Consider the following 24,469-nt stretch of genomic DNA (forward strand, 5'->3'; position numbering starts at 1 on the left):
GTCGAGAGGGAACAAACCCATCAAACCGCAGTCCAGTAGCTCCCACTGAGCATAGGGTTATGTGACAGCATGAAAACCAAGCTGATCATTGCTCTAGGTCTCTTCTACCAGCCCTGGGTCTGTTTCTGAAACTTAGCTCCTCCAGGATGTATCTTTGCTGTCAGGGATGTGGAGCAAGCCTATGTGAGGTAGGACCGTTTTCACCTCTGGATCATGTCCTTATTTGGTGGTTATGTGGTTTTTGATTAAAATTATCTTCAACTTCAAAGGAAGTCCTAAAGCATACCAGAGAGGATCATGGAGAAAAACATATTGTATATGGTGTGGCTTGGCTTTTTTCTTCCAGCTGTAAAATTTGGCCGCATGTCGAAAAAGCAGAGAGACAGCTTGTATGCAGAAGTACAGAAGCACCGGATGCAGCAGCAGCAGCGAGACCACCAACAGCAGCCTGGAGAGGCCGAGCCGCTGACTCCCACCTATAACATCTCGGCCAACGGGCTCACGGAGCTTCACGATGACCTCAGCAACTACATCGACGGGCACACCCCCGAGGGCAGCAAGGCAGACTCTGCCGTCAGCAGCTTCTACCTGGACATACAGCCTTCCCCGGACCAGTCAGGTCTTGATATCAATGGAATCAAACCAGAACCCATATGTGACTACACACCAGCATCAGGCTTCTTCCCCTACTGCTCTTTCACCAATGGAGAGACTTCCCCAACTGTGTCCATGGCAGAACTAGGTAATGGCTTCTGTGTTTCCATTGGGATGTACTACTGATGCCTTTGAAGGAAATGGGATATGTCTGACTTTCCTCTAAGTTATGATATTAAAATGATGCGTCTAGGGACTTCCCTGGTTGTCCAGTGGTTAAGACTGCGCTTCCAATGCTTGGTCAGGGAACTAAGATCCCACATGCCCCACAGAAAAAAAAAAACAAAACATGCATTTAGAAGGGCAATTCTGGAGAAGGCCATGGCACCCCCCTCCAGTACTCTTGCCTGGAAAATCCCATGGATGGAGGAGCCTGGTAGGCTGCAGTCCATAGGGTCGCTGAGGGTCGGACAGAACTGAGCGACTTCACTTTCACTTTTCCCTTTCATGCATTGGAGAAGGAAATGGCAACCCACTCCAGTGTTCTTGCCTGGAGAATCCCAGGGACGGGGGAGCCTGGTGGGCTGCCGTCTATGGGGTCGCACAGAATCAGACATGACTGAAGCAGCTTAGCAGCAGCAGCAGCAGAAGGGCAAGTCACCTTTACCATTGGGAAAGTGAAAGTGATAGTTGCTCAGTCATGTCCAACTCTTTGTGACCGCATGGACCATAGCCCTCCAGGCTCCTTTGCCCGTGGAAGTACCCAGGTAAGAACACTGGAGTGGGTAGCCATTCCCTTCCCCAGGGGATCTTCCTAACCCAGGGATCAAACCCAGGTCTTCTGCATTGCAGGAGGATTCTGTACCGTCTGAGCCAGCAGGGTAGTCTCCCTTGGAAGCACTTCATAATTCTACCTTTCCCCTTGCTTTTCTCTATCCACTGTCTCCCGTCACATGTCCAAGAAACTGACCGACCTCTCAGCTTCGGAGCTGAGACAACATGAACTTAAAGCAGTCTTAAATTCCAGAGAAAACTATAAGCTCAGGGAATGGCCCCACCAACTCCTTTGCTTTCATTATATTCTAAGTATTGATTTATACTGGAAGTTATAAAAATGGCAACCCACCAACTTAACCTGGCCCATAAACATGGTTTTTTAACCAGTGCAGAGCTTTTCAATTTTTGAATTAGTTGCTAAAAATTTAAACCTGGAGGATTCCATCTGAAAGTTCAGATTTTCAGTTTCTTGTGGGAGGGGAGAAAAATGATCTGATTACACTGGGTCAGTATTTGTAAATGTCAACAACCAACTGGTACCAGTCAAGGCCTCCCACCTTTCCATGGGTCCATCCCACTCGGCATTTACATCACTTCCCAGTCCCTGTATGCATCTCACCTTTGCAACTGTGATGTAGTCTATAAACAGTAAAGGGAAATTGGCTTCTTTACTTTCCAAAATTTTGGTGATGGATGTTAATGACAAAACTGATGTATTCCATAGAAGACTCACCATGCAAAAAAAAAAAAAAAAAAACTGTCATTTCCTCATTCCTGTGACATTGGTGCTTCTTGGGAGATGTGACCTAGAAATGTTAGCACAGACAATAGAAAGCTTTTCATTTCAAGGGAGTCGTGTTATAACATCCTCTGTTATATTTAATCGATTTTTAAGTACAGCACTATTATTAGAGAAACTTTGATAAGGACCTTTGCTGTTTGCGAAATTGATCTGTTTCACCCCGTGGTTCCTCATACAAGGTTATAATCCTCTGGGATATTTCAATTAGTTGCTGTGGGGGTGACTAAGTGAAGACCAGGAGAGAAGGAAGACTGAACATGGAAAAGAACCAGCAGGTTCTGACTTGAGCACAGATGTCCTTGGTTCACAGAAATAACGGTTGTGTTCTTTAGATGGTTTCCTCTACCTCTGTACCCCACAAAACAGTTTTTAAGTGAAATTTATATTTCCAGTAAAATCTTTCTCCAAATATAACAAATTGAATGTTCTTTACGGTTTTTACACAAGCACCTTTTTGTGGGTCTAAATTTAAATCCTCAAGAGCAGGGACATTTTAAGCCTGGTCTTTAACCACTGCACAGCATTAAAGGTGTAGCACAGCTCTTTTGATTAACAGAGAAACCTCTGAACTAGAAGCCAAGCTGAGCAGAGGTAGGTTTGATTTTTTTTTTTTTTTTTTTCTTGAACTAGAACAAAAACCTTCCGTTTTTGTCATGAGATCTTGGTTGGCTGAACCTTAAGCAGAGCTGTAATGAAAGTAAAATTTTCAGAAATGAATAAGGATTTGATTGAAAGCTGACATGATATCATGAAAGATGACCTGACTCACTTTAGGTGTGCTTCCACTTGATGAGAAATACGAGTGAATCTCTCCTGTTTGCTTGTCGGATGTTCAACCCGGAGGTAACCCACACGGCTTGGCCTGTGTGTGGCTCCTGAACGTGGCACTTGGGCTGAAAGTGCACTCAGCCTCCCCAGCCCCTCTTCCCTGACCAAGCTCTTTCCTCTTCCATAGCTGTCACCTCCAGTGAGCCTGGGAGCCCTGTGCTTTCCTCCATTCTCCACTTTCTCCTAAACTAGGGATTGTTCACATGTATTGTGGCATTTCCCACAATGAATAAAATTAAGTCATCATCAGGATTTTCTGCAAACCCAAAACTAAACAAGAATTTAACTGGAAAAAGGATGTAATGGGGTTCTGATTTTCTGTCCCATTTACATGTGTAAAATTGTTTGAGGGGTTAAGAGTGGCTTAAAAGTGGTCAAAGACTTTGCTAATGCTCTCCAAAATAAAGCTCTCCAAAAATTCCCTGACATTTCCTTTAGGGTTTAAGTCCCTGCTCTTTCTTTAACTAAAAACTTCATTTTAGGCTAAATTTTGTCATTAGATTTGAAACAAATGAAACCACTTGTGCAATTGGAAAAAATTGTAAATTAACATATCCTAAGATCAATTCTTTCCGTAATAGTATCTACACTCCATTACTTTTAGTGAAATATATCTGACTTTCTGGCTGTGAAATTTTGCCCTTTATGTATTGGGTGGGCCAAAAAGTTTGTTGGGGTTTTTCTGTAACGTCTTATGGAAAAGCCCAAACAAACTTTTTGGCCCACCCAATACACTTAGTACCTGAGTTACATACTCCAGATAAACAATCTATGTTCATTTTTTTTAAAAGTTGACTCGGGAATTCACTGGCGTGCCAGCGGTTAGGACATGGTGCTTTCACTGCCGTGGGTCCTTGGTTCCATCCCTGGTTAGAGGATCTAGTTTCAAGTTTCATTTAGGTGATCCTGGCTCTGTTTTCACACAAACAGATCTGGCTAGGGAACCAAGATCCAGCAAGCCAAGTGGTGTAGTAAAAAAAAGAAAGAAAAAGAAATAAAAAATAAAACAGCTAATTGCAGTTATTACTATAATTACTAAAGCCTTCTATGAGAGACAGCTGGGCAAAGCATGAGACAAGAAGTCAGCTTATGTGAGTGATTCTAGCTTTGCTGTAGGTTGTACAACCTAGTATAAGTCACGTTATCTCTGTAAGCTGCAATCTCCCTACCCATGGAATGTAAAGATTCAGAGCATGGATTCTGGAGCTTTTGTATATGTTTGAATCACTGTCCGCTTGCCAGCTATGACACCTTGAAAGTCACTTAACCTCACTGTGGCTTGGTTTTTTCATCTGTAAAATGGGGATAATTAGTACAATTGTCATTAGTATCTTTCTCCCTAGATTTGTTGTCATAAAGACTAAGGATAAAATGTGTGTGTGTGTGTGTGTGTATGACTGTGTACGTGTATATGTATGTGTGTGTGTATATGTGCACATAGCACATAGTAAACTCTACCTCAGTGTCATCTTTCATCATCATTGTTAATGTTATTACCTACAAAGTGAGGAGGATTTGGACCAGATAATATCTAAAGTTCCATCCCACTATGAAAATCTGTGACTTAGAAGACAGGATTTTCTATCTGAAGTATCTAGACCTTGGCTCTACTGATGTACAGTCATGGTTGAGGAAGTGAACTGATTTGCTTGTCACAAAATGAGTTACCCAACTGAGCTCAGACCAGAAAAGAGGTCTCCTAACTCTTAGTTCCACGGAGAAGGCAATGGCACCCCACTCCAGTACTCTTGCCTGGAAAATCCCATGGACAGAGGAGCCTGGTAGGCTGCAGTCCATGGGGTCGCTAGGAGTCGGACATGACTGAGCACCTTCCCTTTCACTTTTCACTTTCATGCATTGGAGAAGGAAATGGCAACCCACCCCAGTGTTCTTGCCTGGAGAATCCCAGGGACGGGGGAGCCTGGTGGGCTGCCGTCTATGGGGTCGCACAGAGTCGGACACGACTAACGCGACTTAGCAGCAGCAGCAGCAGTAGCAGCAACTCTTAGTTCCAAGGTATTTCACTATACCAGACTGTTTGTCTGAGAGACTGCACTAACTCCTTAGCTTTTACTCCATCTGAGCATTTTCTTCTTTGCTGAAATGGAGACTTAAAAATAGGAAAGTGTCTAAAATCTTACACTTGCCAAATCAAGTCTGAATTTCGATCAAAGGCAGCTGGTGAGAATGCAGCCACTGCCCTCTACTGGTCATGGAACATTGCGTCATTTGTTAATGCTTCTAAAAGCTGGACTCAAACAGGTAGGGGCGACAATTTTTAGGATGAAATGAAACAGGAAGATGCTTGACCATGTTAACTAGAGAAAAGGAGGATCTGGAAGATAATACCGAGAGCCTCTTCCCATTCTTCCCCTTCCAGGATTCCCCCAGCTTCCCTGTGAACCCTTCATCTACATCATTTTTCCCCCCTATTTATAAAAATTGGTTTACTGTTTACACATTTATTTTCTTGTTTATGCTTCCCCATTATTTTTGTCTTTACTCCCCACTTCTCTTCACAAGCATCACTGATTCTAAGACAAATAATTTGCTGGTTTCTCCGTCTTTCCCCTCTCAGTTTCTGTCTCTTTCCTGTATTTTTTCCTTGCATCTGTGTTTTATTGTTTATGATGTTTACTTATGTTGTTTTCATGTCTGTGTGTTGCCAAGTAGGGTTGTTGAGTTTACTGTGTTTCAGTTTCTCTAAGGAGATTCTAGTTTCAAGCTTCATTTACGTGATCCTGGCTCTGTTTTCACACAAACAAGTCTGATTCTGTTTGAGAAAGACAGTAACAAATTTCTAAATAAATAGTCTTATTAGTTCCTAAGTTTGCGCTCGGCACCATTGTTTTAAATAACTTTCTTATTCTATATTCAAGATGCAAGGAGGGGATCACTTTGGGGTATGATTTTGTATTCTTGGAATCTTATCAATTTTTCTTTAGAATACTTCTTTTTATAGCCACACCCACAGCTTGCAGGATCTTAGTTCCCCAGCCGGAGATTGAATCCACACCTGCGGCAGTGGAAGCCTGGAATCCTAACCACTGGACCACCGGGGGATTTCCTTAAAATACGTCTTTAATTGTCCTTCCCCTCCGTAACAGTTATTAGCAACGTATTTCAAGCCGTTAGTCCCTTACGTCTGGATTTCAGCAGCCTTCTAATTGGTCCTCCAGGCTCTCCATCCTTCAGTCCCCCGGTGGCAGAACTACATGTTCTGTTTCCCAGTACAGTGTTCTTTATGTGAGCTCCCCCTTGAGAATCCCACTGACTCCTCTTGTCAGTCAAGTCCATACTCTCAGTCTCCACATTCAGATCCTTCAGGATTTGGACTCTTACCTACCAATATTCCTGTTTTGAATCATCATTCTATCACATCTTCCTATCTCCTACAAATGCCATATTTGTTCTTTCAATTACCATCCCTCGAATGTGGAACTGGCCCACTGCCTCACACCACTGGCCTCTGCCTACCAAACCCTCCCCATTCTTCAGGATCCAGTCCAAATGTTCCTCTTCTGCCGAGAAGCATCGCCTAATTTTCCTCATCTCTCCCTTCCCTGATAGCACCTACTACCTTTGTTTTTCTTTCTCTTCTGATATAATTCAACCTCACGCTTTATTGTCTAATGTCTTGAATTGTCCTTTCCGCATGTCTGTACATGTTCACCAGATTATAAGTTCCTTGAGAAACTTGTTTGGCTTCTATTTCTTTAATATCTCCAAAATCCTTACACTTCAGTATGAGAACAAATGTTTTATGTAACAGATGCTGTGTTATCCTCTCTATTTTGAGTGCTCAACTCATTTAATTCTCACAGAAGCTCTATGAAATAGGTACTATTTTTCTCATTTTACATATCAGGAGACTGAAGCACAGAGAGGTTAAGTAACTTACCTAAAATCACAGAACTACTAAATAGCAGAGCTGAGATTCCAACCTAGTCAATCTGGCTGCAAAGTCCAGCTCTTAACCACCACACTATATATATAACGACTGGGTAGGCTTTCAGCAATGCTTGTTCTGAATTTTGCAGGAAAAACAAATACCACACATAATTGTTGTCATACAAAATACCATTTCCCAATTTTTCAAGAGTAATCCCTCCCCATAAATGTATGTGGCAGATGTGTCTTCATAAAAATGCCAAGTAGAGATTGTGTCAGTCATTTTTCACAACTTTTCTAGGTCGATATTTGCTTACTCCCAGACACTAGTGTAAAGGCACAGAAGGTCAAGATTAGCAGGGTCTTTGAAGGCATGCCGTCTTATTGTTAGATGTTGGCTTTGCCTGTCCTTCTTCCTGCTCTAAAACACAGAATCGTTCCAGATTACTTACTTAAATATGTCAAGATAATTAAACCTGGTTCAGCCTGTTGCTTTATACTTGTTACATTTTAAATTGAATAATTGAGTAGGGAAAACACTGGTTATCCAAAGAAGAATGGCTTTTCATGTCGTGATCTCCTGTTTTTCTCCTTAGAACACCTTGCACAGAATATATCTAAATCACATCTGGAAACTTGCCAATACTTGAGAGAAGAGCTCCAGCAGATAACGTGGCAGACCTTTCTGCAGGAGGAGATTGAGAATTATCAAAACAAGGTAGACTCTGAACAGTTTTACCTAAGATTGAGGCAACGCTGGGAAATGGAAAAGATTTGAATACAAACAGACCAAAAAATGAATGTCTTTCATCAGATACCAGATTTCTATTTAATAATCTTTCTTCCAGAGCTGATTATGTTCCTGGGGCTTTGTCACCTTACTGAAATGTCACTATGCAAAATTTCAGAAATAGCACAGAGATTCTGTTGTTCTGATAACTGTACATGTTTGTCCCATCATTTATCTACAGGGGGCTAGATTAAGCTGCTTCCAAAAGCCTCAATGAGTTGGGAGTTTTCCCGATATCACAATGGGAGATTTCACGGTCTGGAAGTCGATGTAAAATAATCTTAGCCTCATGGTTTCAGAGGTTAAAAAGAAGGAGTTTAGAGAATATGTGTTCAAAAAAAAAAGATCTGGAAGCTATGATCCTAACTCCAGTCTGAATCTAGCAATATGAGACTGAGAAGTAGTGCAGCTGCTACTCATTTTTTTTCTATAAAACACACTGCTCAACAGATTACTCAAATGGGAAGGCAGGGCTGGAGAAGGGGGACACTTAATTATCCATTCTGCCCTTAGGAAAAGAAAATGCTTCAATTTCCCCTCCAAATCATGGAAATGCTGGTTTAGGAAGTGCCGTGGAGATTATTTAGGTTAATCCTCTTCATTTAACGTACAAGGAAACTAACATCCCTTAGCTTACGGCTGGAGGTTGAAAACATCAGGACTAGACCATGAGCCCTGGCTCCTGATTGAGTATTTCTCCCACCCCCTTATATTGGTGGAAACAGCCTTAAACTACGATTGGGAAAGTAAGTGAGCAGCAAGACGGACCCAGGTTAGCCTGTAACTAAACTGGAGAGTGGCTGTATAAAAAGGCATTAAGCACGACAGGTTGGGAAATAGCAGCACATCACCTTGCTTGCCTTTGAGGTAGCACCAGCAGCCACAGTTACAATGGGAAGCAGGAAAGCATTAAACAGCCACAGGGTGTGCAAAACAGGATTCAGAGCCAGAAATGCGGGGGTTTAAATCCCAGCTCCAGTACCTCCTAGCTGTGAAACCTCTTTGAGTATTTGTGTTCATTTATGGCAAATGAGAAAATGTTCTTGTGAAAGTGAAATGAGACAAGGATGTCAGAAAACACCCAGCTCATAGCAGGCGCACAGGAAATGTAACTGACTCCCCTTTCTTCTCTTCCTCAAGTAAAGTGGTATGAAATTCCCCAAGGCCAGGTAATTGCTTAAAAGGAGATTCTACTTTCCCGCTCTCTGTGGCCCAGGGTTAAAGCAGCGGCATGCGTGACTTTCCTCACATGGGCTTTCATCTTCCGCTGCCTTTATGACCATAACATCTCCCCCCTGCCCTTTGCTAACAACATGGCAAGAGAGAAATTGAAGAAGATGAGAAAGAACTTGGGAGCAATCATTGTAACCCAAGTAACTGGCCAACTGTTTATTCTTAAATCCTCTAGCTTTTGGGAATCTATTTCCAAAGAAGGATTGTACACAATAGGAAAACTTAAAACAGCTGAGTCAAAGATATGGGTAACCGTGGATGTTAATGTATTTCCTTCTTCAACAGCAGCGGGAGGTGATGTGGCAATTGTGTGCCATCAAAATTACAGAAGCTATACAGTACGTGGTGGAGTTTGCCAAACGCATTGATGGATTTATGGAACTATGTCAAAACGATCAAATTGTGCTTCTCAAAGCAGGTATGTGCTTTGCAAGTGAATTTTGAGATCTCTTCCTAACCTGCTTTCACCAGCTTATTAAAGAAATGCTTGGTAAGGAAGGTGTCGGGAACAGTTTTTCTCCAAATGATAATAGCTCAGGTTTCACTTGCAGAAACTAAGGAATTTTTTTTTTTAATGTTTGAGTTATTTGAAGGAAACATTCCCTCCATTTTGCTTCTTCTCTCTGTGAAAAGATTAATTTGAAAGACACACTGCATTCCCCAGTCCTAACCATCACTTGTGTTTTGTTTCTGTGCCCCAGGTCCTCAGGATGTTTTGATAAGTTGTTAGGAAGATGGCTGTTTATGGAATTCAGAGAGATAGCCCTGGCTTTTTGTTTGTTTGTTTTAATAACAGGACTCTATGTGTTTCTGGGCTTCCCAGGTGGCTCAGTGATAAAGAATCTGCATGTCAGTGTAGGAGACCCAGTAGTCGCTGGTTCCATTCCTGGGTCAGGAAGATCCCCTGAAGTATGAAAATGACAACCTGTTCCAGTAGTCTTGCCTGAAACATTCCATGGACAGAGGAGCCTGGAGGGCTGCAGTCCATGGGGTTGCAAAGAGTCAGACACAACTGAGCACGCACGCACACATGTGTTTCTAGCAACTCCAAGACTGTATTTTTGCAAGACACAATCTCTCTTAAGTAATACAGGCTTTAGCTTAGGCAGAAGTCTTTAATTACCCTAGTGAACTCTGCCCTTTTAAATAAAGAGATAAGTTTCCTCAGTGTGTATGCCCAGCAGTGGGATTGCTGGATCATAAGGCAGTTCTATTTCGTTTTTTAAGGAATCTCCACACTGTTCTCCATAGTGGCTGTACTAGTTTGCATTCCCACCAACAGTGTAAGAGGGTTCCCTTTTCTCCACACCCTCTCCAGCATTTATTATTTGTAGACTTTTGGATCGCAGCCATTCTGACTGGTGTGAAATGGTACCTCATAGTGGTTTTGATTTGCATTTCTCTGATAATGAGTGATGTTGAGCATCTTTTCATGTGTTTGTTAGCCATCTGTATGTCTTCTTTGGAGAAATGTCTATTTAGTTCTTTGGCCCATTTTTTGATTGGGTCATTTATTTTTCTGGAGTTGAGCTGTAGGAGTTGCTTGTATATTTTTGAGATTAGTTGTTTGTCAGTTGCTTCATTTGCTATTATTTTCTCCCATTCTGAAGGCTGTCTTTTCACCTTGCTAATAGTTTCCTTTGATGTGCAGAAGCTTTTAAGGTTAATTAGGTCCCATTTGTTTATTTTTGTTTTTATTTCCAATATTCCGGGAGGTGGGTCATAGAGGATCCTGCTGTGATGTATATCAGAGAGTGTTTTGCCTATGTTCTCCTCTAGGAGTTTTATAGTTGCTGGTCTTACGTTTAGATCTTTAATCCATTTTGAGTTTATTTTTGTGTATGGTGTTAGAAAGTGTTCTAGTTTCATTCTTTTACAAGTGGTTGACCAGATTTCCCAGCACCACTTGTTAAAGAGATTGTCTTTAATCCATTGTATATTCTTGCCTCCTTTGTCAAAGATAAGGTGTCCATATGTGCGTGGATTTATCTCTGGGCTTTCTATTTTATTCCATTGATCTATATTTCTGTCTTTGTGCCAGTACCATACTGTCTTGATACCTGTGGCTTTGTAGTAGAGCCTGAAGTCAGGTAGGTTGATTCCTCCAGTTCCATTCTTCTTTCTCAAGATTGCTTTGACTATTCAAGGAAACCAGAAGGGAAAGAGACATGTGTACCCCAATGTTCATCGCAGCACTGTTTATAATAGCCAGGACATGGAAGCAACCTAGATGTCCATCAGCAGATGAATGGATAAGAAAGCTATGGTACATATACACAATGGAGTATTACTCAGCCCTTAAAAAGAATACATTTGAATCAGTTCTAATGAGGTGGATGAAACTGGAGCCTATTATACAGAGTGAAGTAAGCCAGAAGGAAAAACATCAATACAGTATACTAACGCATATATATGGAATTTAGAAAGATGGTAACAGTAACCCTGTGTACGAGACAGCAAAAGAGACACTGATGTATAGAACAGTCTTATGGACTCTATGGGAGAGGGAGAGGGTGGGAAGATTTGGGAAAATGGCATTGAAACATGTAAAATACCATGTATGAAACGAGATGCCAGTCCAGATTCGATGCATGATACTGGATGCTTGGGGCTAGAGCACTGGGACGACCCAGAGGGATGGTATGGGGAGGGAGGAGGGTTCAGGATGGGGAACACATGTATACCGGTGGTGGATTCATTTTGATATTTGGCAAAACTAATACAATTATGTAAAGTTTAAAAATAAAATAAAATTAAAAAAAAAAAAAAGAGATAAGTAACTGAGTGCCCATGGGCTAAGCCCAGCCCTGTTGACTCAGAAGGGGGTCTCTAAGGTCAAAATCAACTCACCAAGACAGAATAACCCATTCCATTTCTGCCTTTGCTTAGGTTCTCTAGAGGTGGTATTTATCAGAATGTGCCGTGCCTTTGACTCTCAGAACAATACCGTGTACTTCGATGGGAAATATGCTAGCCCCGATGTCTTCAAATCCTTAGGTAAGAAAACCTCTGGGTGCTTGGTCTTCAGATCAGGGCTAGGGGAAAAAATTGGAGTTGGGTGATAGCTCTTAAACAAAATGGAAATCGTGGTGTTTTTGGATATAAGAGTTAAAGGATGTTATATACTAATGCATACCTGTGTTAATAATACTTTCTGATTAATTACCATAGAAAATTTACACAGCTCAAATGCTTTGTGTCCATATGACATGTAAAGGTCTAGAGTTTGATTTTATCTATTTGGTTGTCAAAGAAATGTATGTTATATATTCTTCCAGTTCCCTTCCAAATTTTAAGAACGAGGTTTGCAGGGATGTTATTCAGTAAACTGGAAGATATGATTTGCTACATAAAATCAAGCAAAGACCTGAAAGTCTGCCCTTCCATACCCCTCAAATAACAATGTTAATGAGATATCAGGGAAAGAAAGTATAGTTAAGTGAAACTGTGGCATATACCTTAGAAATAAATTATTTTAGATGTCTATAAATAAAGTGAGATAAAGTCACTAAGATTGGGATAGTATCCAAAATATGTTGTTAAATGATTTCAAAAACAATTAAATGGCATATATACTTGAGAATATATATTTGAGAGGTATATATACTTGAGAATAGCCCATTGACATTTAACTATATGCACATAATATGAAAATCTGAAACAACAGACACCAAAGTTAACCAGTTTTGGGGGGTGGATTTTTATTTTATGGGACTTTCTCATTCTATGTTTTCACTTCTATAATAATTATAATGGTTTTACTACCATAAAGTGTCATTTGTTTTCATTTTTAAGCATGTTAACACTCTTGTTTGTTTCAAGGAAAACAAAAAATGAGTGAAATTAGCATCTCAGACTATAGCTGTTAGACTGTTGGTTAAGAGTGTGGGCTCTGAAGTTAGGCATCTAGCTTTGAATCTCAGGCTGTTACTTCCTACCTGTGAAATCTTGAGTACATTCCTTTTCTTCCCAAGTTTGTTTCCTCGCCTTTACAGTGGGGTAGTAACAATAATACTTTCTTCATAGGGCTGTTGTAGTATTGATAGAATGCTCAAAGAATCCTCTCAGAGCAGCACCTGACATAGTAATCACCTAATAAAAGTTTACTGCCAATGGTACTTCCCTGGCAATTCAGTCGTTAATGCTCTGTGCTTCCTCTGCAGGGGATACTGATTAAATCCATGGTCAGGGAACTAAGATCCCACGTGCCATGTGGTGTGATCAATAAAAGAATACATGTATATATCTTAAGTTACAATATTTTTTAAAGTTCCCTCTGTGAATGATGGTAGTAATGGTGATGGTAGCTAAACTGATTTTTTCTTTTAAGGTTTGAAAGTATTAAACTACAAGAAATGTTATTGGTATTCTCCCTGATCTTCAACTAGTAGATCTCTCTTCACTTTTTTCCATCTTTTTTTCCTAGGATAATAACTAAAATCCTAACCTGTCTTTAATTTTGGCAGGTTGTGAAGACTTTATTAGCTTTGTATTTGAATTTGGAAAGAGTTTATGTTCTATGCACCTGACTGAAGATGAAATTGCATTATTTTCTGCATTTGTCCTGATGTCAGCAGGTAAGATAACCAAATCTAATGGTTTTTCAATTGTCCAGGTAAAGAATTTTTACAAGTACACAACTTATAATGGCTATAGGATATTCAGGGGGATACCAAGAGAGACTGCCATCCTTGTTAAAATCTAATTTTCAGTTTTTCAGGTAACAATCCCTCTGCTACACACATTTATACATGTCCTATTTTAAGAAGACCTCATGCTATTCTGATAAACTCTTAAGAGATGAGAATTGAATAAAATCCTGTCTACAATTAACCTCTGATAACAAGAGAAACGCTGTGGTAGAGTAGGCTTGCCCTCCTTAACACCAATCTCCAAGATAACGTGGTGTTTAAAACCTTCTCCTTTTTCTTAAAGTCCATTTGGATGTCATCCACAAGTTTATCTAAATTTAATCTCTATTTTTAACCAGTACTGCCTCTTGGTGATAACTACTTTTGAAAATTTGCTATCTTCTTTTTGGACTTCTTAGTCATAAAGATTCTATCCTAAACTAACAACCTTAATTAATTTGGCATTCTCTTGACAAGTTTAGTTGCCTTGTAATTATAAGACAATTTTCATATTTTTTGTAATGGCTAGGTGAATTGATATGAGTATTTCATTCAGAAACGTAACTTTTAGAAAGTGTTGAGGGGCTGTGGTGGTTTCATTTGCACTTGTTTGAGCATGGTTTTAGATTTAAATGACTATCTTTTTGGAAGAGGAGGACCCTCCTTTCCTTCAGATGTCAGTAAAAATGGAAAGGCTTAGCACTCTGTTTTGTGTCATAGATTAGTTTTCTTCTTCTTTAGGAGCAAATTTTGAATGAGGGGTGAAGGTGGCCTAATAGTCCCTGACTCTGTATTGTGGTATAATAATCTATATCTAAGAGTCAGGAGGAATTGGGTTTTCTGACAGAATGTTAGAAGAATACTAAGGAGTCTGGTTTTTCACATTTAGATCGCTCATGGCTGCAGGAAAAGGTAAAAATTGAAAAGCTGCAACAGAAAATTCAGCTAGCTCTTCAACATGTCCTACAGAAGAATCACCGAGAAGATGGAATACTAACAAAGGTGAGAGCTAAAGGTTTCCAGTTGACACAGCTGGCTTATCCCTTGCCAATGATCACACCAATCATGTTTGTAAGTCATCCCACCAGACCCCAGAATTCTCAGTAAGCGACAAGCTACTGAAAAGAAAGAAGTATCTCCATTTCAAAAAATTCTCTTGTGCCAAAATTCAGGTTAAGTTCTATTGGAATAACGGAGCAATGATAGAATTTTTTTTCAACTATTAATCATTCTGAAACCACCCCCCGGCCTGTTCCATAAGAGATGGGCAGAAAGCAGAGTTAATGTCCCATACTGATATAAACTAGAGAACTTAGAATTTAAATCTTGGAATTTAGAAGAAGGAAGTGATGAAGGACTAAAGCATCCAGAGTAACCATCTATTTTAATTTTCATTCTATTTAATCAACAATAAATGGCTTTTGTATTTTCTTCATCAGTTTCTCATTACTACCCTGTATGCAAAACATAAGATTTCTTTTGTGCTTATTATCTTTCACAGTAAAGATATAATTAGGATGGCAATTTAAAATAGGTTAATATCCTTCGGTGCTGGTGCTAGCAGTATGTATGTAGTCTTAGAAAAATCAGCCCCGTTCTTTCTTGGATTATTTGTTTTATTGTTCCAGACCATGATTTGAAAGTTTTGGGATTTTCTTCCTGTTTACTTTCATTCTTTCCTCCTGATAGCTAGGCAAGGTCAGAAAGAAGTTGGGGGTTAATTGCAGTTTGTTTTTGATTTTGCATCTATTAAATGAGACACTGAGGCCGGAATGGGAAATGGAAGAAGACCTCTTCTCCATCTTCTGGCCCCAATGCCAGGATACCATCCGGGTCTTTGATTATAGAGAGCACCTAACATAACACAGAGTCAAGACTGATGCTCTGGTGAATTGTTCTGAGTTGAATATTCTGTGCTGCACAGTGCTTTAGAGTTTAAAAAGCATTTGTGAAAGTCATGCTACTGTCCTCAGCAGGTAAATAGTCCATGCTGAGACTCCACCAGTCCTGTTAACCTTTTTTTTTTTCCCCCAAACCAGGGCCTTTTGCTCAGACCCAGAATTGCTTTGTTCTAGGCAGAGCTCTTTCTAGAGAAGAAACTTGTTGTCATTGGAGTGAGCCAGTATTCCTTTTGCATAAAATATGTAACAGATGGCTTTGCCTGTAGTAGCAGTGACTTTATCTACCCGTGGCTGCCCCTTTGCCCACTTCTCTGTTCTCTGTCACCACATCTCTTCCTTTTCCCCAGTGGTAAAAGGCAGGGTTCAGGATGACAGAGAAGAAAGCATGTTGGAATAGGAGGAGTAAGTAAGAGACTTGAGTTCTTTTGTTTATGAGCATCTTTTCGGGTTGCAAATTATTGAAGACAATATTTGTCTTCAAAATCGTATTTAACATATACCTGGTATTCTATATCATTTATTTTTACCATCCCTCTATTACTAGATGTTTAAGCTGTTTCAAGTGTGTTTCATCATTGTAAACAGTGTTGTGACGATCGTCCAGATTCCCTGATTTTTGATTCTGGCATCTCTTCTGTCCTGACCCCATGTCCTTTCTTCCACTTACAGTTAATATGCAAGGTGTCTACATTAAGAGCCTTATGTGGACGGCATACAGAAAAGCTCATGGCGTTTAAAGCAATATACCCAGACATTGTGCGACTTCATTTTCCTCCATTATACAAGGAGTTGTTCACTTCAGAATTTGAGCCAGCCATGCAGATTGATGGGTAAATGTATCACCTAAGCACTTCTAGAATGTCTGAAGTCCAAACAATGAAAAGCAAACAAACAAATCAATTAACCGAGACACTTTATATGGCCCTGCACAGACCTGGAGCGCCAACACGCTGCACATCCTTTGGTGATCGGGGTCAGGCAAAGGAGGGGAAACAATGAAAACAAATAAAAGTTGAACTTGTTTTTCTCATGCATATGATTTCCATTATGCCTACAGATATGGACCCTTTTTCTGTCTCGACTTCTTGATCGTTGACCTCTGTTTACAACAGAAGGCGGGTACTAAAAAGTTGGAAGATGTCCTTTTCTTGTAGCTCACTGCCCACAGACTTTCTACAGAATCACCCATCTGTCGGTAACCACAGAGGGTCCAGCACTAATCGGTGACTGGTGTGCATAGCGGAGGTTGCGGCATTACTTTGCACAACTTGCTCTTTGTCTCATGAAGGAAGTTTTTATTTTTTTCACCGATTATTGCCAGTCAGCAGGACGGCACGAAAAGGGTCCATGGCACTAGCAACAATAGCATTATAATATATTACAGGGTAAATGGGCATGAAGACTATATATAGCTAAAAAGAGATATTGTTTATATATTGTTTTAATTAATATAAAATGTAGTTACTGGAGTAGCTTTTCCTGTTGAATTGATAAGGCACTTTCATTTTGCACCTTTTTTCTTTAAATTAAATGCTAGCGTGTTCACTGTCGTGTCGCATGTGCACCAGAAACACAAGTTTAACTGAGAAGGCTTGGAAGGTACGTCGGGAGGTATTTATGCTGCTGTTTACACAATTATTTTTAAAAGACTGGCTGGTCATATCTAGAAATCATGCTGTTGGATTCATTTTTTTTTTTTTTTACACGTGAATTTGGAATTAGACACAGAACTCTCCCTAAATTGTCCTTTGCTTTTTGGATGAGTTTAAGGATAGATGTGTTTATGCTTCATACAAAGTTGAGTGATTGATTAGGGTGGATTTACGCCCTCGTGCATAGTATTTATCCAAAGCTTTTGAGCATGCCACCTCATGGAGCTTGGGGAGTGGGGGGTGCTCATTTCACACAGTTGAGTAGACTCAGTCTCAACTTGGAATTCTTAGGCTTTAAGAACAGATCAGTAACCAGAATATTTATCAGAATCTAGCTTTTAGTAGAAGAAGGACCCAAAGAGTTTGTCTGGAGCAAACGCACACTCCCCATGTGTGAAGACATGAAGCATTTACTTCGTGAATGTTTATGTTCTTGGTATCATCTAGGAACCCTGAGACTTTCAGAGTGAATGGTTTCTAGACTAACTGCCTCTCCATGGTGTCATTCTAGAACACTCTTCTCCATATGTCACAGTCAATGGACAGGAAGGCAAAGGAAACATACAATGTTGAACCAGTTTCTCTTATTTAAATGTTAACTATTGTTAAGTCTTTAAAGTGAAGTCGATGCAAGCTGCAAACATTTTCTTTTGTATTTATCTTCACTAGAAAACTGTGGACTGTAATTTATTTTATTAAATCTTTAGAAGACAGTTTGGCTTTTGGATTCAGGTGAGAAATATTGAGTTGTTTTTGTTTAATTTTGTGTATGTGTGTGTCTTTTGATTTTTACATAATTCCCAGTAGGGGGGAAGGGGAAAGGAACAGTCTGATAAGACAAGTGTGCATATTCTAAAATAAGTGACCTTTGGGAATGTAGGCGTTTAGAAGATTTTAGTCACACTTGAAGTGGGATTCAAACCTCTGGCCTGACATCAAAGACCATGTCTATAGAGAAGAGAGAACATCTTCCCATAGTGTAAAGGTGAACATTTCCTAGCACCCTTTTACAGGGAAGAAAGGATCTCCTCTACCACCAGGGTTTCTTCCCCCGTCCTCCAATCTTCTGCAGGAATTCAACTCCTGCTGGGTCACCCAGAGCCCTCCACTCTGTTTTTAACTCCACTGACGTTCTGACTTGTTTCCTGAGGGACTTGGAAAAGGGGAAGGAACTATTCACACAGAAGTGTGTATGAAGCCTAAATAACATCTTTTAAAAAAAGTTTTTTTAAAAAAATACAGTAAGGGTATAAGCATGAGTAGAAGATGAGAATAGTATTTACTTAAATTTCTTACAAGCATATAAAACTTTATGTGACTTTATATAGAGAGGTAACTACCAGCATATAGTATTTATATTTGGGCAAGAAGGGTTAAATCAAATTTTTAATTTAAATAAATATAGTTCCTTGAAAAATCAATAGTATTTATACTCTGAATAGAGTACCAACTTTAGTTCAGTTATTTATTCATCCTTTTTTTTTCCCCCTGTTGTTTCTCCTGTTGGGAAGAAACAGTGTGTTTTGTTTGGGTTTGGGTTTGTTTTTGTTTCTTTGTCATTTTGATTCACTAAATTTGGGGGTGATTTTGTTAAAGTCTATTAACTTCTTTTTAACCAAAGCTTTCTGAATATGACCAGCCTCAGGTGCTAGCGCATTAAAGAGCAACTAAACCTAATTCCAGTGTCCATTTGTGAAATGATGAGAGCTAATTGGACTTCTCTGAGGGTGAGAGAGAATACAATGTTGAACATAAATTTCTTTTCCCAGAAAGGATTTTGCATGTACCTAATGCAAAAAAAAAAACACAAACAAACAAAAAATGACGCTCTAATCTCAGTAAGTCACTCCATGGTGACGTTGCTTTTGGAGTAAACCAAGATACATTGACATGATGCTGCTACCAGGTCTTTGTGAAAGAAAACAGGGTGTGGACTTTAAGACGAAGTACATCGACAGTGTAGGAACAGAGTAGTAGAGGCGCGCTCGGTGAAATGAGGGAACAACTATTATACGGATCGAAGTTGGGATCTGAAGTTAAACAGTTTTTGTTGAAAAAATATGAAGTGCAGAGAAGGATGTGAAAAACTTTGTATTTTTATTTTCTTCCTTATTATAGAAATACCTGTGTGATGACACAAAATACTTGCTGATATAGAACAATTATTCTTAATCGTTCTTGTAATTAAAATTGCCTAAACTCAAATGTCCAATAGTCTTTTAAAGATTGGAATCACATCATTGTTATCCTGACTGCTGTGATGCCTCTTATACAATTTTTAAACGTCTGGTAAATAAGGCTTTTGCACAAAGCCTGAATACCTTGGGTTACAGTGGTGTCCAAATGGTTGCACTGTGTAGTGAAGAAACTGGCCTTGGTCACAATGAAATCAAAAGTGCAGATGAAAGTGCTTTTGGGGGCAGTTTGCAAATTGTGGTTAAAGCTATGGATTTTTTTTTTTTAAGTGTTCAGCATCCTAATTTGCTTTAAAGGTGTGGATTTTTTTTTAAGTCTTCAGCATCCTAATTCACCCTTTCTAACTTAAAGAAAACATTACTTAAGACACTGCTTCTAAGTTTGGTTGTTCTTTATAGTGTGGATATTCAGATCTCTGTGAGCGTATGGGGATGGGCTGAGGGTCAGGTGAGGAGGGAGTGTGTGTGTGTGTGTGTGTGTGCACGCGTGCGTGTGGTTTTTGTATGTATGATGTGTATGTGTCGGACCGCTTCTAGGCTACTAAGTGTCAATGGAAAAGAAAATGTATTCAAAATACTTAAATCAAAACTAGAAGATGGAAAAAAAAAGATTTATTCTATACAAAGCCTTGTCTGGACCACTTTAGAGAGACTTCTATTTTTTTAACCCTTCTATAAATATTTGATGGCACTTGAAATATTCCTGCAATAAAATGTGATTTGTGTAAAGAAAAAAAAGATTTTGTAATGTGAAACAAAGAAAGAAAGTAATGTAATTTTCTAAAAAAAGAAATACAAACAAACAAACTTTGTATTATTTTCTTGATGGAATTTGTCTATCTGTCTTTGGAGAACTTTTTATTTCATTGAATGTGCCATAGTAGAAATACGTGTTTTTAGTTTTAGACTTAAGGAATAGCTGTTTGTGTTCCGACATTCCAAAATGCAAAACAGCCTAGTAGAATCTTTAATGAAAAGGTTTAAGTAGGAGGTAAGCTTCTCTCATTGTTGCTTTTTTGCACATGTTCTTCATTCCTCTCTAGTGCAATATGTACATAGAGCACTTCCAGGTGTACTTTGATCCCTCAGGGAAAATTACATATTTGTACAGTTTTTTTGGTTTTGTTTCATGGTTTTGTTTTTTTTTTTGCCTTTTGTTTTTGGCTAAGGAATGTCGATTGAATCACTTGTTATTGTTGAGGGGCAGCCAGATAATAATCCTAAAGCCACTGTTTCCAACATTGATTGTTTAAATCATGTGTCCTTCCAATGCTATTATTTGAAGATAATAATAATAAAACATTATTTTCTGACAGTTCTTTGTGCTGATTGGTGGAAAAAAGAAAGGGTAAATAAGCACCTTACGATTGACTTACTGTGAATGACAATCCATCTTGATATCAATAATAGAAGCCCTATCATTTTGGAGTTCGGGTTATAAGAAACAAACAATGTGCTCAGGGATCTTCTAAAACTCTTAAAACAGGGTGGCCAGTACTACTGGGACAAAATTGTGTTTTGTATTGTTAATAATTATGATAATACTATCCCTCCAAGGCACAAGTGAACTGTGTAGAACTGCGTGTGTGTAAACCTCACTATTGTTCATTTTGTTTTGTTCAAAATGTATATGTTCTTCAGTCTTATGTGCTTAAAAACATTGAATAACTTCCAGAGCAGTATAAAGTGATGCCAGTATGTTCAAAAGATAAACTAATAGGTCATAATCAACCAAGAGCATCATTCAAAGTACAGTCCTGCGTACTTTACTCACCGTTTCTCTAATAATTAAAATATTCTTGATATATTTTATTTATATCATTATATATTAAAAGGTATTTCAAATTCTATATAGTATGGATAACAATTTTTAGAAGCAGTCATGAGATAAGAGCCCTGCCTGTCAGTGCAGTGAGAGAGGTAAAAGATGAAACCTTTTTTTTTCTTTTCAAATACCAGCAAGTAACTCCTGTTTTCACTGTGTTCTCCTCTAGAAACAAACAAACAAAAAAATTCCTTTGGGGGGGATTTTAACTGTCTTTTACTTCCACATTTGTAATCTGTTGAGTTAATATAAGAGCAAATGGCTATAAAGACAAACAAAACCCACCAATGTAACAGCAACATGAGCTAGCTTTTAGGGTAACATTTTATGTTTTTGAAACATTTTGAAAGTAATTATTTCAATATGCTACTTTCCATAACCTCAGTGAACCTCAGTGTAATTGTTCGCTTTGATTCTTCCACACCTAGAGTACATTTTTACAAGAAGATTTACATATTTTCTTACCCCATGGAAAAGCAAAATTTAGGATAACTTTCCATGTTGTTTAGATAAAAAAGAAACCGTCACCTTGTTTTGATGATAAAGACTGTGAAAACTGGCATAAATCTCTCTCTCTCCATATACATATATATATATGTATGTATATACACACATACATGTACACACACAGAAGTTATTGACATACATATTATACCATTTAGTTCTCGTTCTTACAAAGATATGACACAGCTGCTGCTGCTAAGTCGCTTCAGTCGTGTCCGACTCTGTGCGACCCCATAGACGGCAGCCCACCAGGCTCCCTCGTCCCTGGGATTCTCCAGGCAAGAGTACTGGAGTGGGTTGCCATTTCCTTCTCCAGTGCATGAAAGTGAAAAGTGAAAGTGAAGTCAATCAGTCGTGTCCGACTCTTAGCAACCCCATGGACTGCAGCCTACCAGGCTCCTCTGCCCATGGGATTTTCCAGGCAAGAGTACTGGAGTGGGTTGCCATTGCCTTCTCCGTATGACACAGCAGAAGCCCATACAAACAACTTTATCCTATAGATCAGAGTATATGCCCGTAAATGCAGTTGCAACAGTAAATCATCTATTACAGTCTGTGATACACGTCTTCATTGTATTCCCAAAACACTAGTATTATTATAGAGGTTCCACCAGATTTGATGAAAGAGACCTTCCTATTATTGTTTATTCTTAAGATAAGGCTGGCAAGCACTATCTTTACAAAGTAGTTGGTTTCACTTCTGGGGCTGTTTGCTTGTTTGTTTGTGTAAGTGAGCTCATTTTTGTCAGGCTCTCAGTACAGTTTTTAAAATAATCCGGAAGGCTGGCTTCATACTAAGGAAATATTGTAGATGGAGGGGATCTCCATGTTTAACCAGACCCTCAGAACTTAGAGCAATAAATACATTCAGTCATTTATTTATTTATAAATGAATGATAGAATATTCAGTCTAAATAGAAACAATGTCTTTTCAGCAATGCAACATAACGTGGAGGCTTGTGTTAAGAAGGTGAATATGAGAATTTTAAGGAGATGCCTAGAAAACCCATATTTACTGTTGACATTTAGTGTTTGCCACAACAAACTTCACACCTCTTTTTCTCTTTCCCTTCTAAGAACTGATGAAAGATAGCTTCCTATTAGCTTTGACATGCTGCGTGTGCCATTATGTTGTTCTCCAAGAGCAACTAAGTTCTTTGCAGTGTTCGTGTGTGATTCCTTTCTCCTCATTACTTCAACATGGATGAATAGTATTCCTATGAACTTGGTTATCATTGAACAGATTGCATATGTAAATGCAGATAGTTCTTGAGCAATATAGTGAATATGATTTCACACACACACACAAATCTGTATGTACTGTACACATCTTCCTGAATCTAAAACTCTCTTCTTAGCCACAATGGTTTGAAATCTCATATAAAACAGTGGTAAATTTTTAAACATTAGGACATTAGCTGGCTGCTTCTTTAAATGTACCTGTATTGTCTGCCTGCTCCTTTTGTGGAGATGTGTTTTTGTATTGGATGTTTGGGCCAATGGGAGGCTTCAAGCAACAACATATTTTCCCAGTTTAAATATATTTAACATACGACAAACCCCAGACAAGGCTTTTAATATGTATAAAGAACTGCAGTGTTAGGTGGTTTATTTGCAAACCGTTTTCAATGTTGTCCATTTTTATGGCACCTTTAACAATATTCTTGTTTCCAAAGTACAAAAAAAAAATAGGTTAAATAATCTAGCCATAACTGAATGTCAAGCAATAAAACAAATGACTTTTGTGCATAGACTTAAAAAAATACAAATTTTAGACATCTGCATGTAAATGCAATCTCTTGTTTACTGCTTTCTTCAACTTGAGCAATTGATTCCTTATTTACTATTAACTTAAGAACTTGTAATGGCCTGTAAACATTTTCTCTCTTACTCTTCTTTCAAATTTACCTTCGTCCCTGCTTTTGAGTCATAATATTTAATGTTGTTCTGCACATCTCTATACAGTTAACTTTTTGGCTTTCATTCTGTATAGATAAGAAAATGTTATATTATAAACAGCCTACTCAGTGCAAATATTTATCTGTTTATCAAATCCACAATATGCTGTATAATACTGGTTTTACTATATAATCTATTTTAGACATAGCTGTTTAGAACTAGAGTGTGCTATTTTTGTGTTTTTCTGATGTGTGGTGCTAGATAAGTTACTTTTGTGAACAACAAAAAAAAACCCTTTTATTCCTAGACAATACCACCTTTGGGTCTTGTTAATTTCACTGAGTATAACTATATATTTGTATATATATACATATATATATATCTACCTGTGCCCAACTGGCAGCTGTATCAGAGTGCTGGATTTGGGACATGCTTTTCTCTTTAAATACATAATATCATGATATAAATTATTCTAGAGTGTATTTAATTAGGATAAAATTACTTCCTTAGTATGGATATTTGACATCTATAGGGTGAATTTGTTTATAAATATGGATATATGAAAATGTATTAGCATTTACTTTATGTTTGCTACTTGGCTTTATACCATATCTCCTAAGCTGAAAAATAATTTGCCAGGCCTTCAAGATCCTAAAGAAACACTCTAGTTTAATGGAGTATTATTTTTTCCTTACTAAGGCACCTTATTATTGGCACCTGACAGAGTTGTGTACTTAGCTCCTATAATAGATAATACACATTTATATAAAATATCCTTGTTGGCTTGATGGCAGAATAAACCTTTCCCCTCCTACCTGAGCCATGAGAAGTATAGAGACATCCGCTATCATGGCAGAACATGGGCCATAAAGCAGCTTTGACAAGGGATGTTCTGTGTTAACTTGACCTCAACCAGTTCCATGAACTGAGTGAAGGACCTTCATTTA

At 38.7% G+C, this 24,469-nt stretch overlaps 2 protein-coding genes across 11 annotated transcripts in view; both read left to right on the forward strand.

Moving 5' to 3' along the window:
• Nucleotides 1-16,496, forward strand: part of RORA (RAR related orphan receptor A) — an 801,696-nt gene extending 785,200 nt beyond the window's left edge. For all 3 annotated transcript variants that reach the window (XM_070796655.1, XM_070796657.1, XM_019968743.2), the window contains 7 exons: nucleotides 347-742; nucleotides 7,489-7,610; nucleotides 9,201-9,333; nucleotides 11,805-11,912; nucleotides 13,382-13,492; nucleotides 14,436-14,548; nucleotides 16,117-16,496. In XM_070796655.1, coding sequence (XP_070652756.1) covers nucleotides 347-742; nucleotides 7,489-7,610; nucleotides 9,201-9,333; nucleotides 11,805-11,912; nucleotides 13,382-13,492; nucleotides 14,436-14,548; nucleotides 16,117-16,281 — 1,148 coding nt within the window. In that variant the 3' untranslated portion in view covers nucleotides 16,282-16,496. The remainder of the gene's footprint in view (nucleotides 1-346; nucleotides 743-7,488; nucleotides 7,611-9,200; nucleotides 9,334-11,804; nucleotides 11,913-13,381; nucleotides 13,493-14,435; nucleotides 14,549-16,116) is intronic.
• A 420-nt stretch (nucleotides 16,497-16,916) lies between these two features.
• ICE2 (interactor of little elongation complex ELL subunit 2) overlaps nucleotides 16,917-24,469 on the forward strand; it is an 84,165-nt gene continuing 76,612 nt past the window's right edge. For 6 of the 8 annotated variants that reach the window (XM_070796646.1, XM_019968744.2, XM_070796652.1 and 3 more), the window contains exon 1: nucleotides 17,701-17,831. The gene's annotated coding sequence lies outside the window, so the exon portion shown is untranslated. Of the gene's footprint in view, nucleotides 17,047-17,700; nucleotides 17,832-24,469 lie in introns of those variants that run through there. The other 2 variants (XM_070796648.1, XM_070796647.1) reach the window with 1 other exon arrangement.

This window comes from Bos indicus, chromosome 10, assembly GCF_029378745.1.
Source record: "Bos indicus isolate NIAB-ARS_2022 breed Sahiwal x Tharparkar chromosome 10, NIAB-ARS_B.indTharparkar_mat_pri_1.0, whole genome shotgun sequence".
Lineage (NCBI taxonomy): Eukaryota > Metazoa > Chordata > Mammalia > Artiodactyla > Bovidae > Bos > Bos indicus.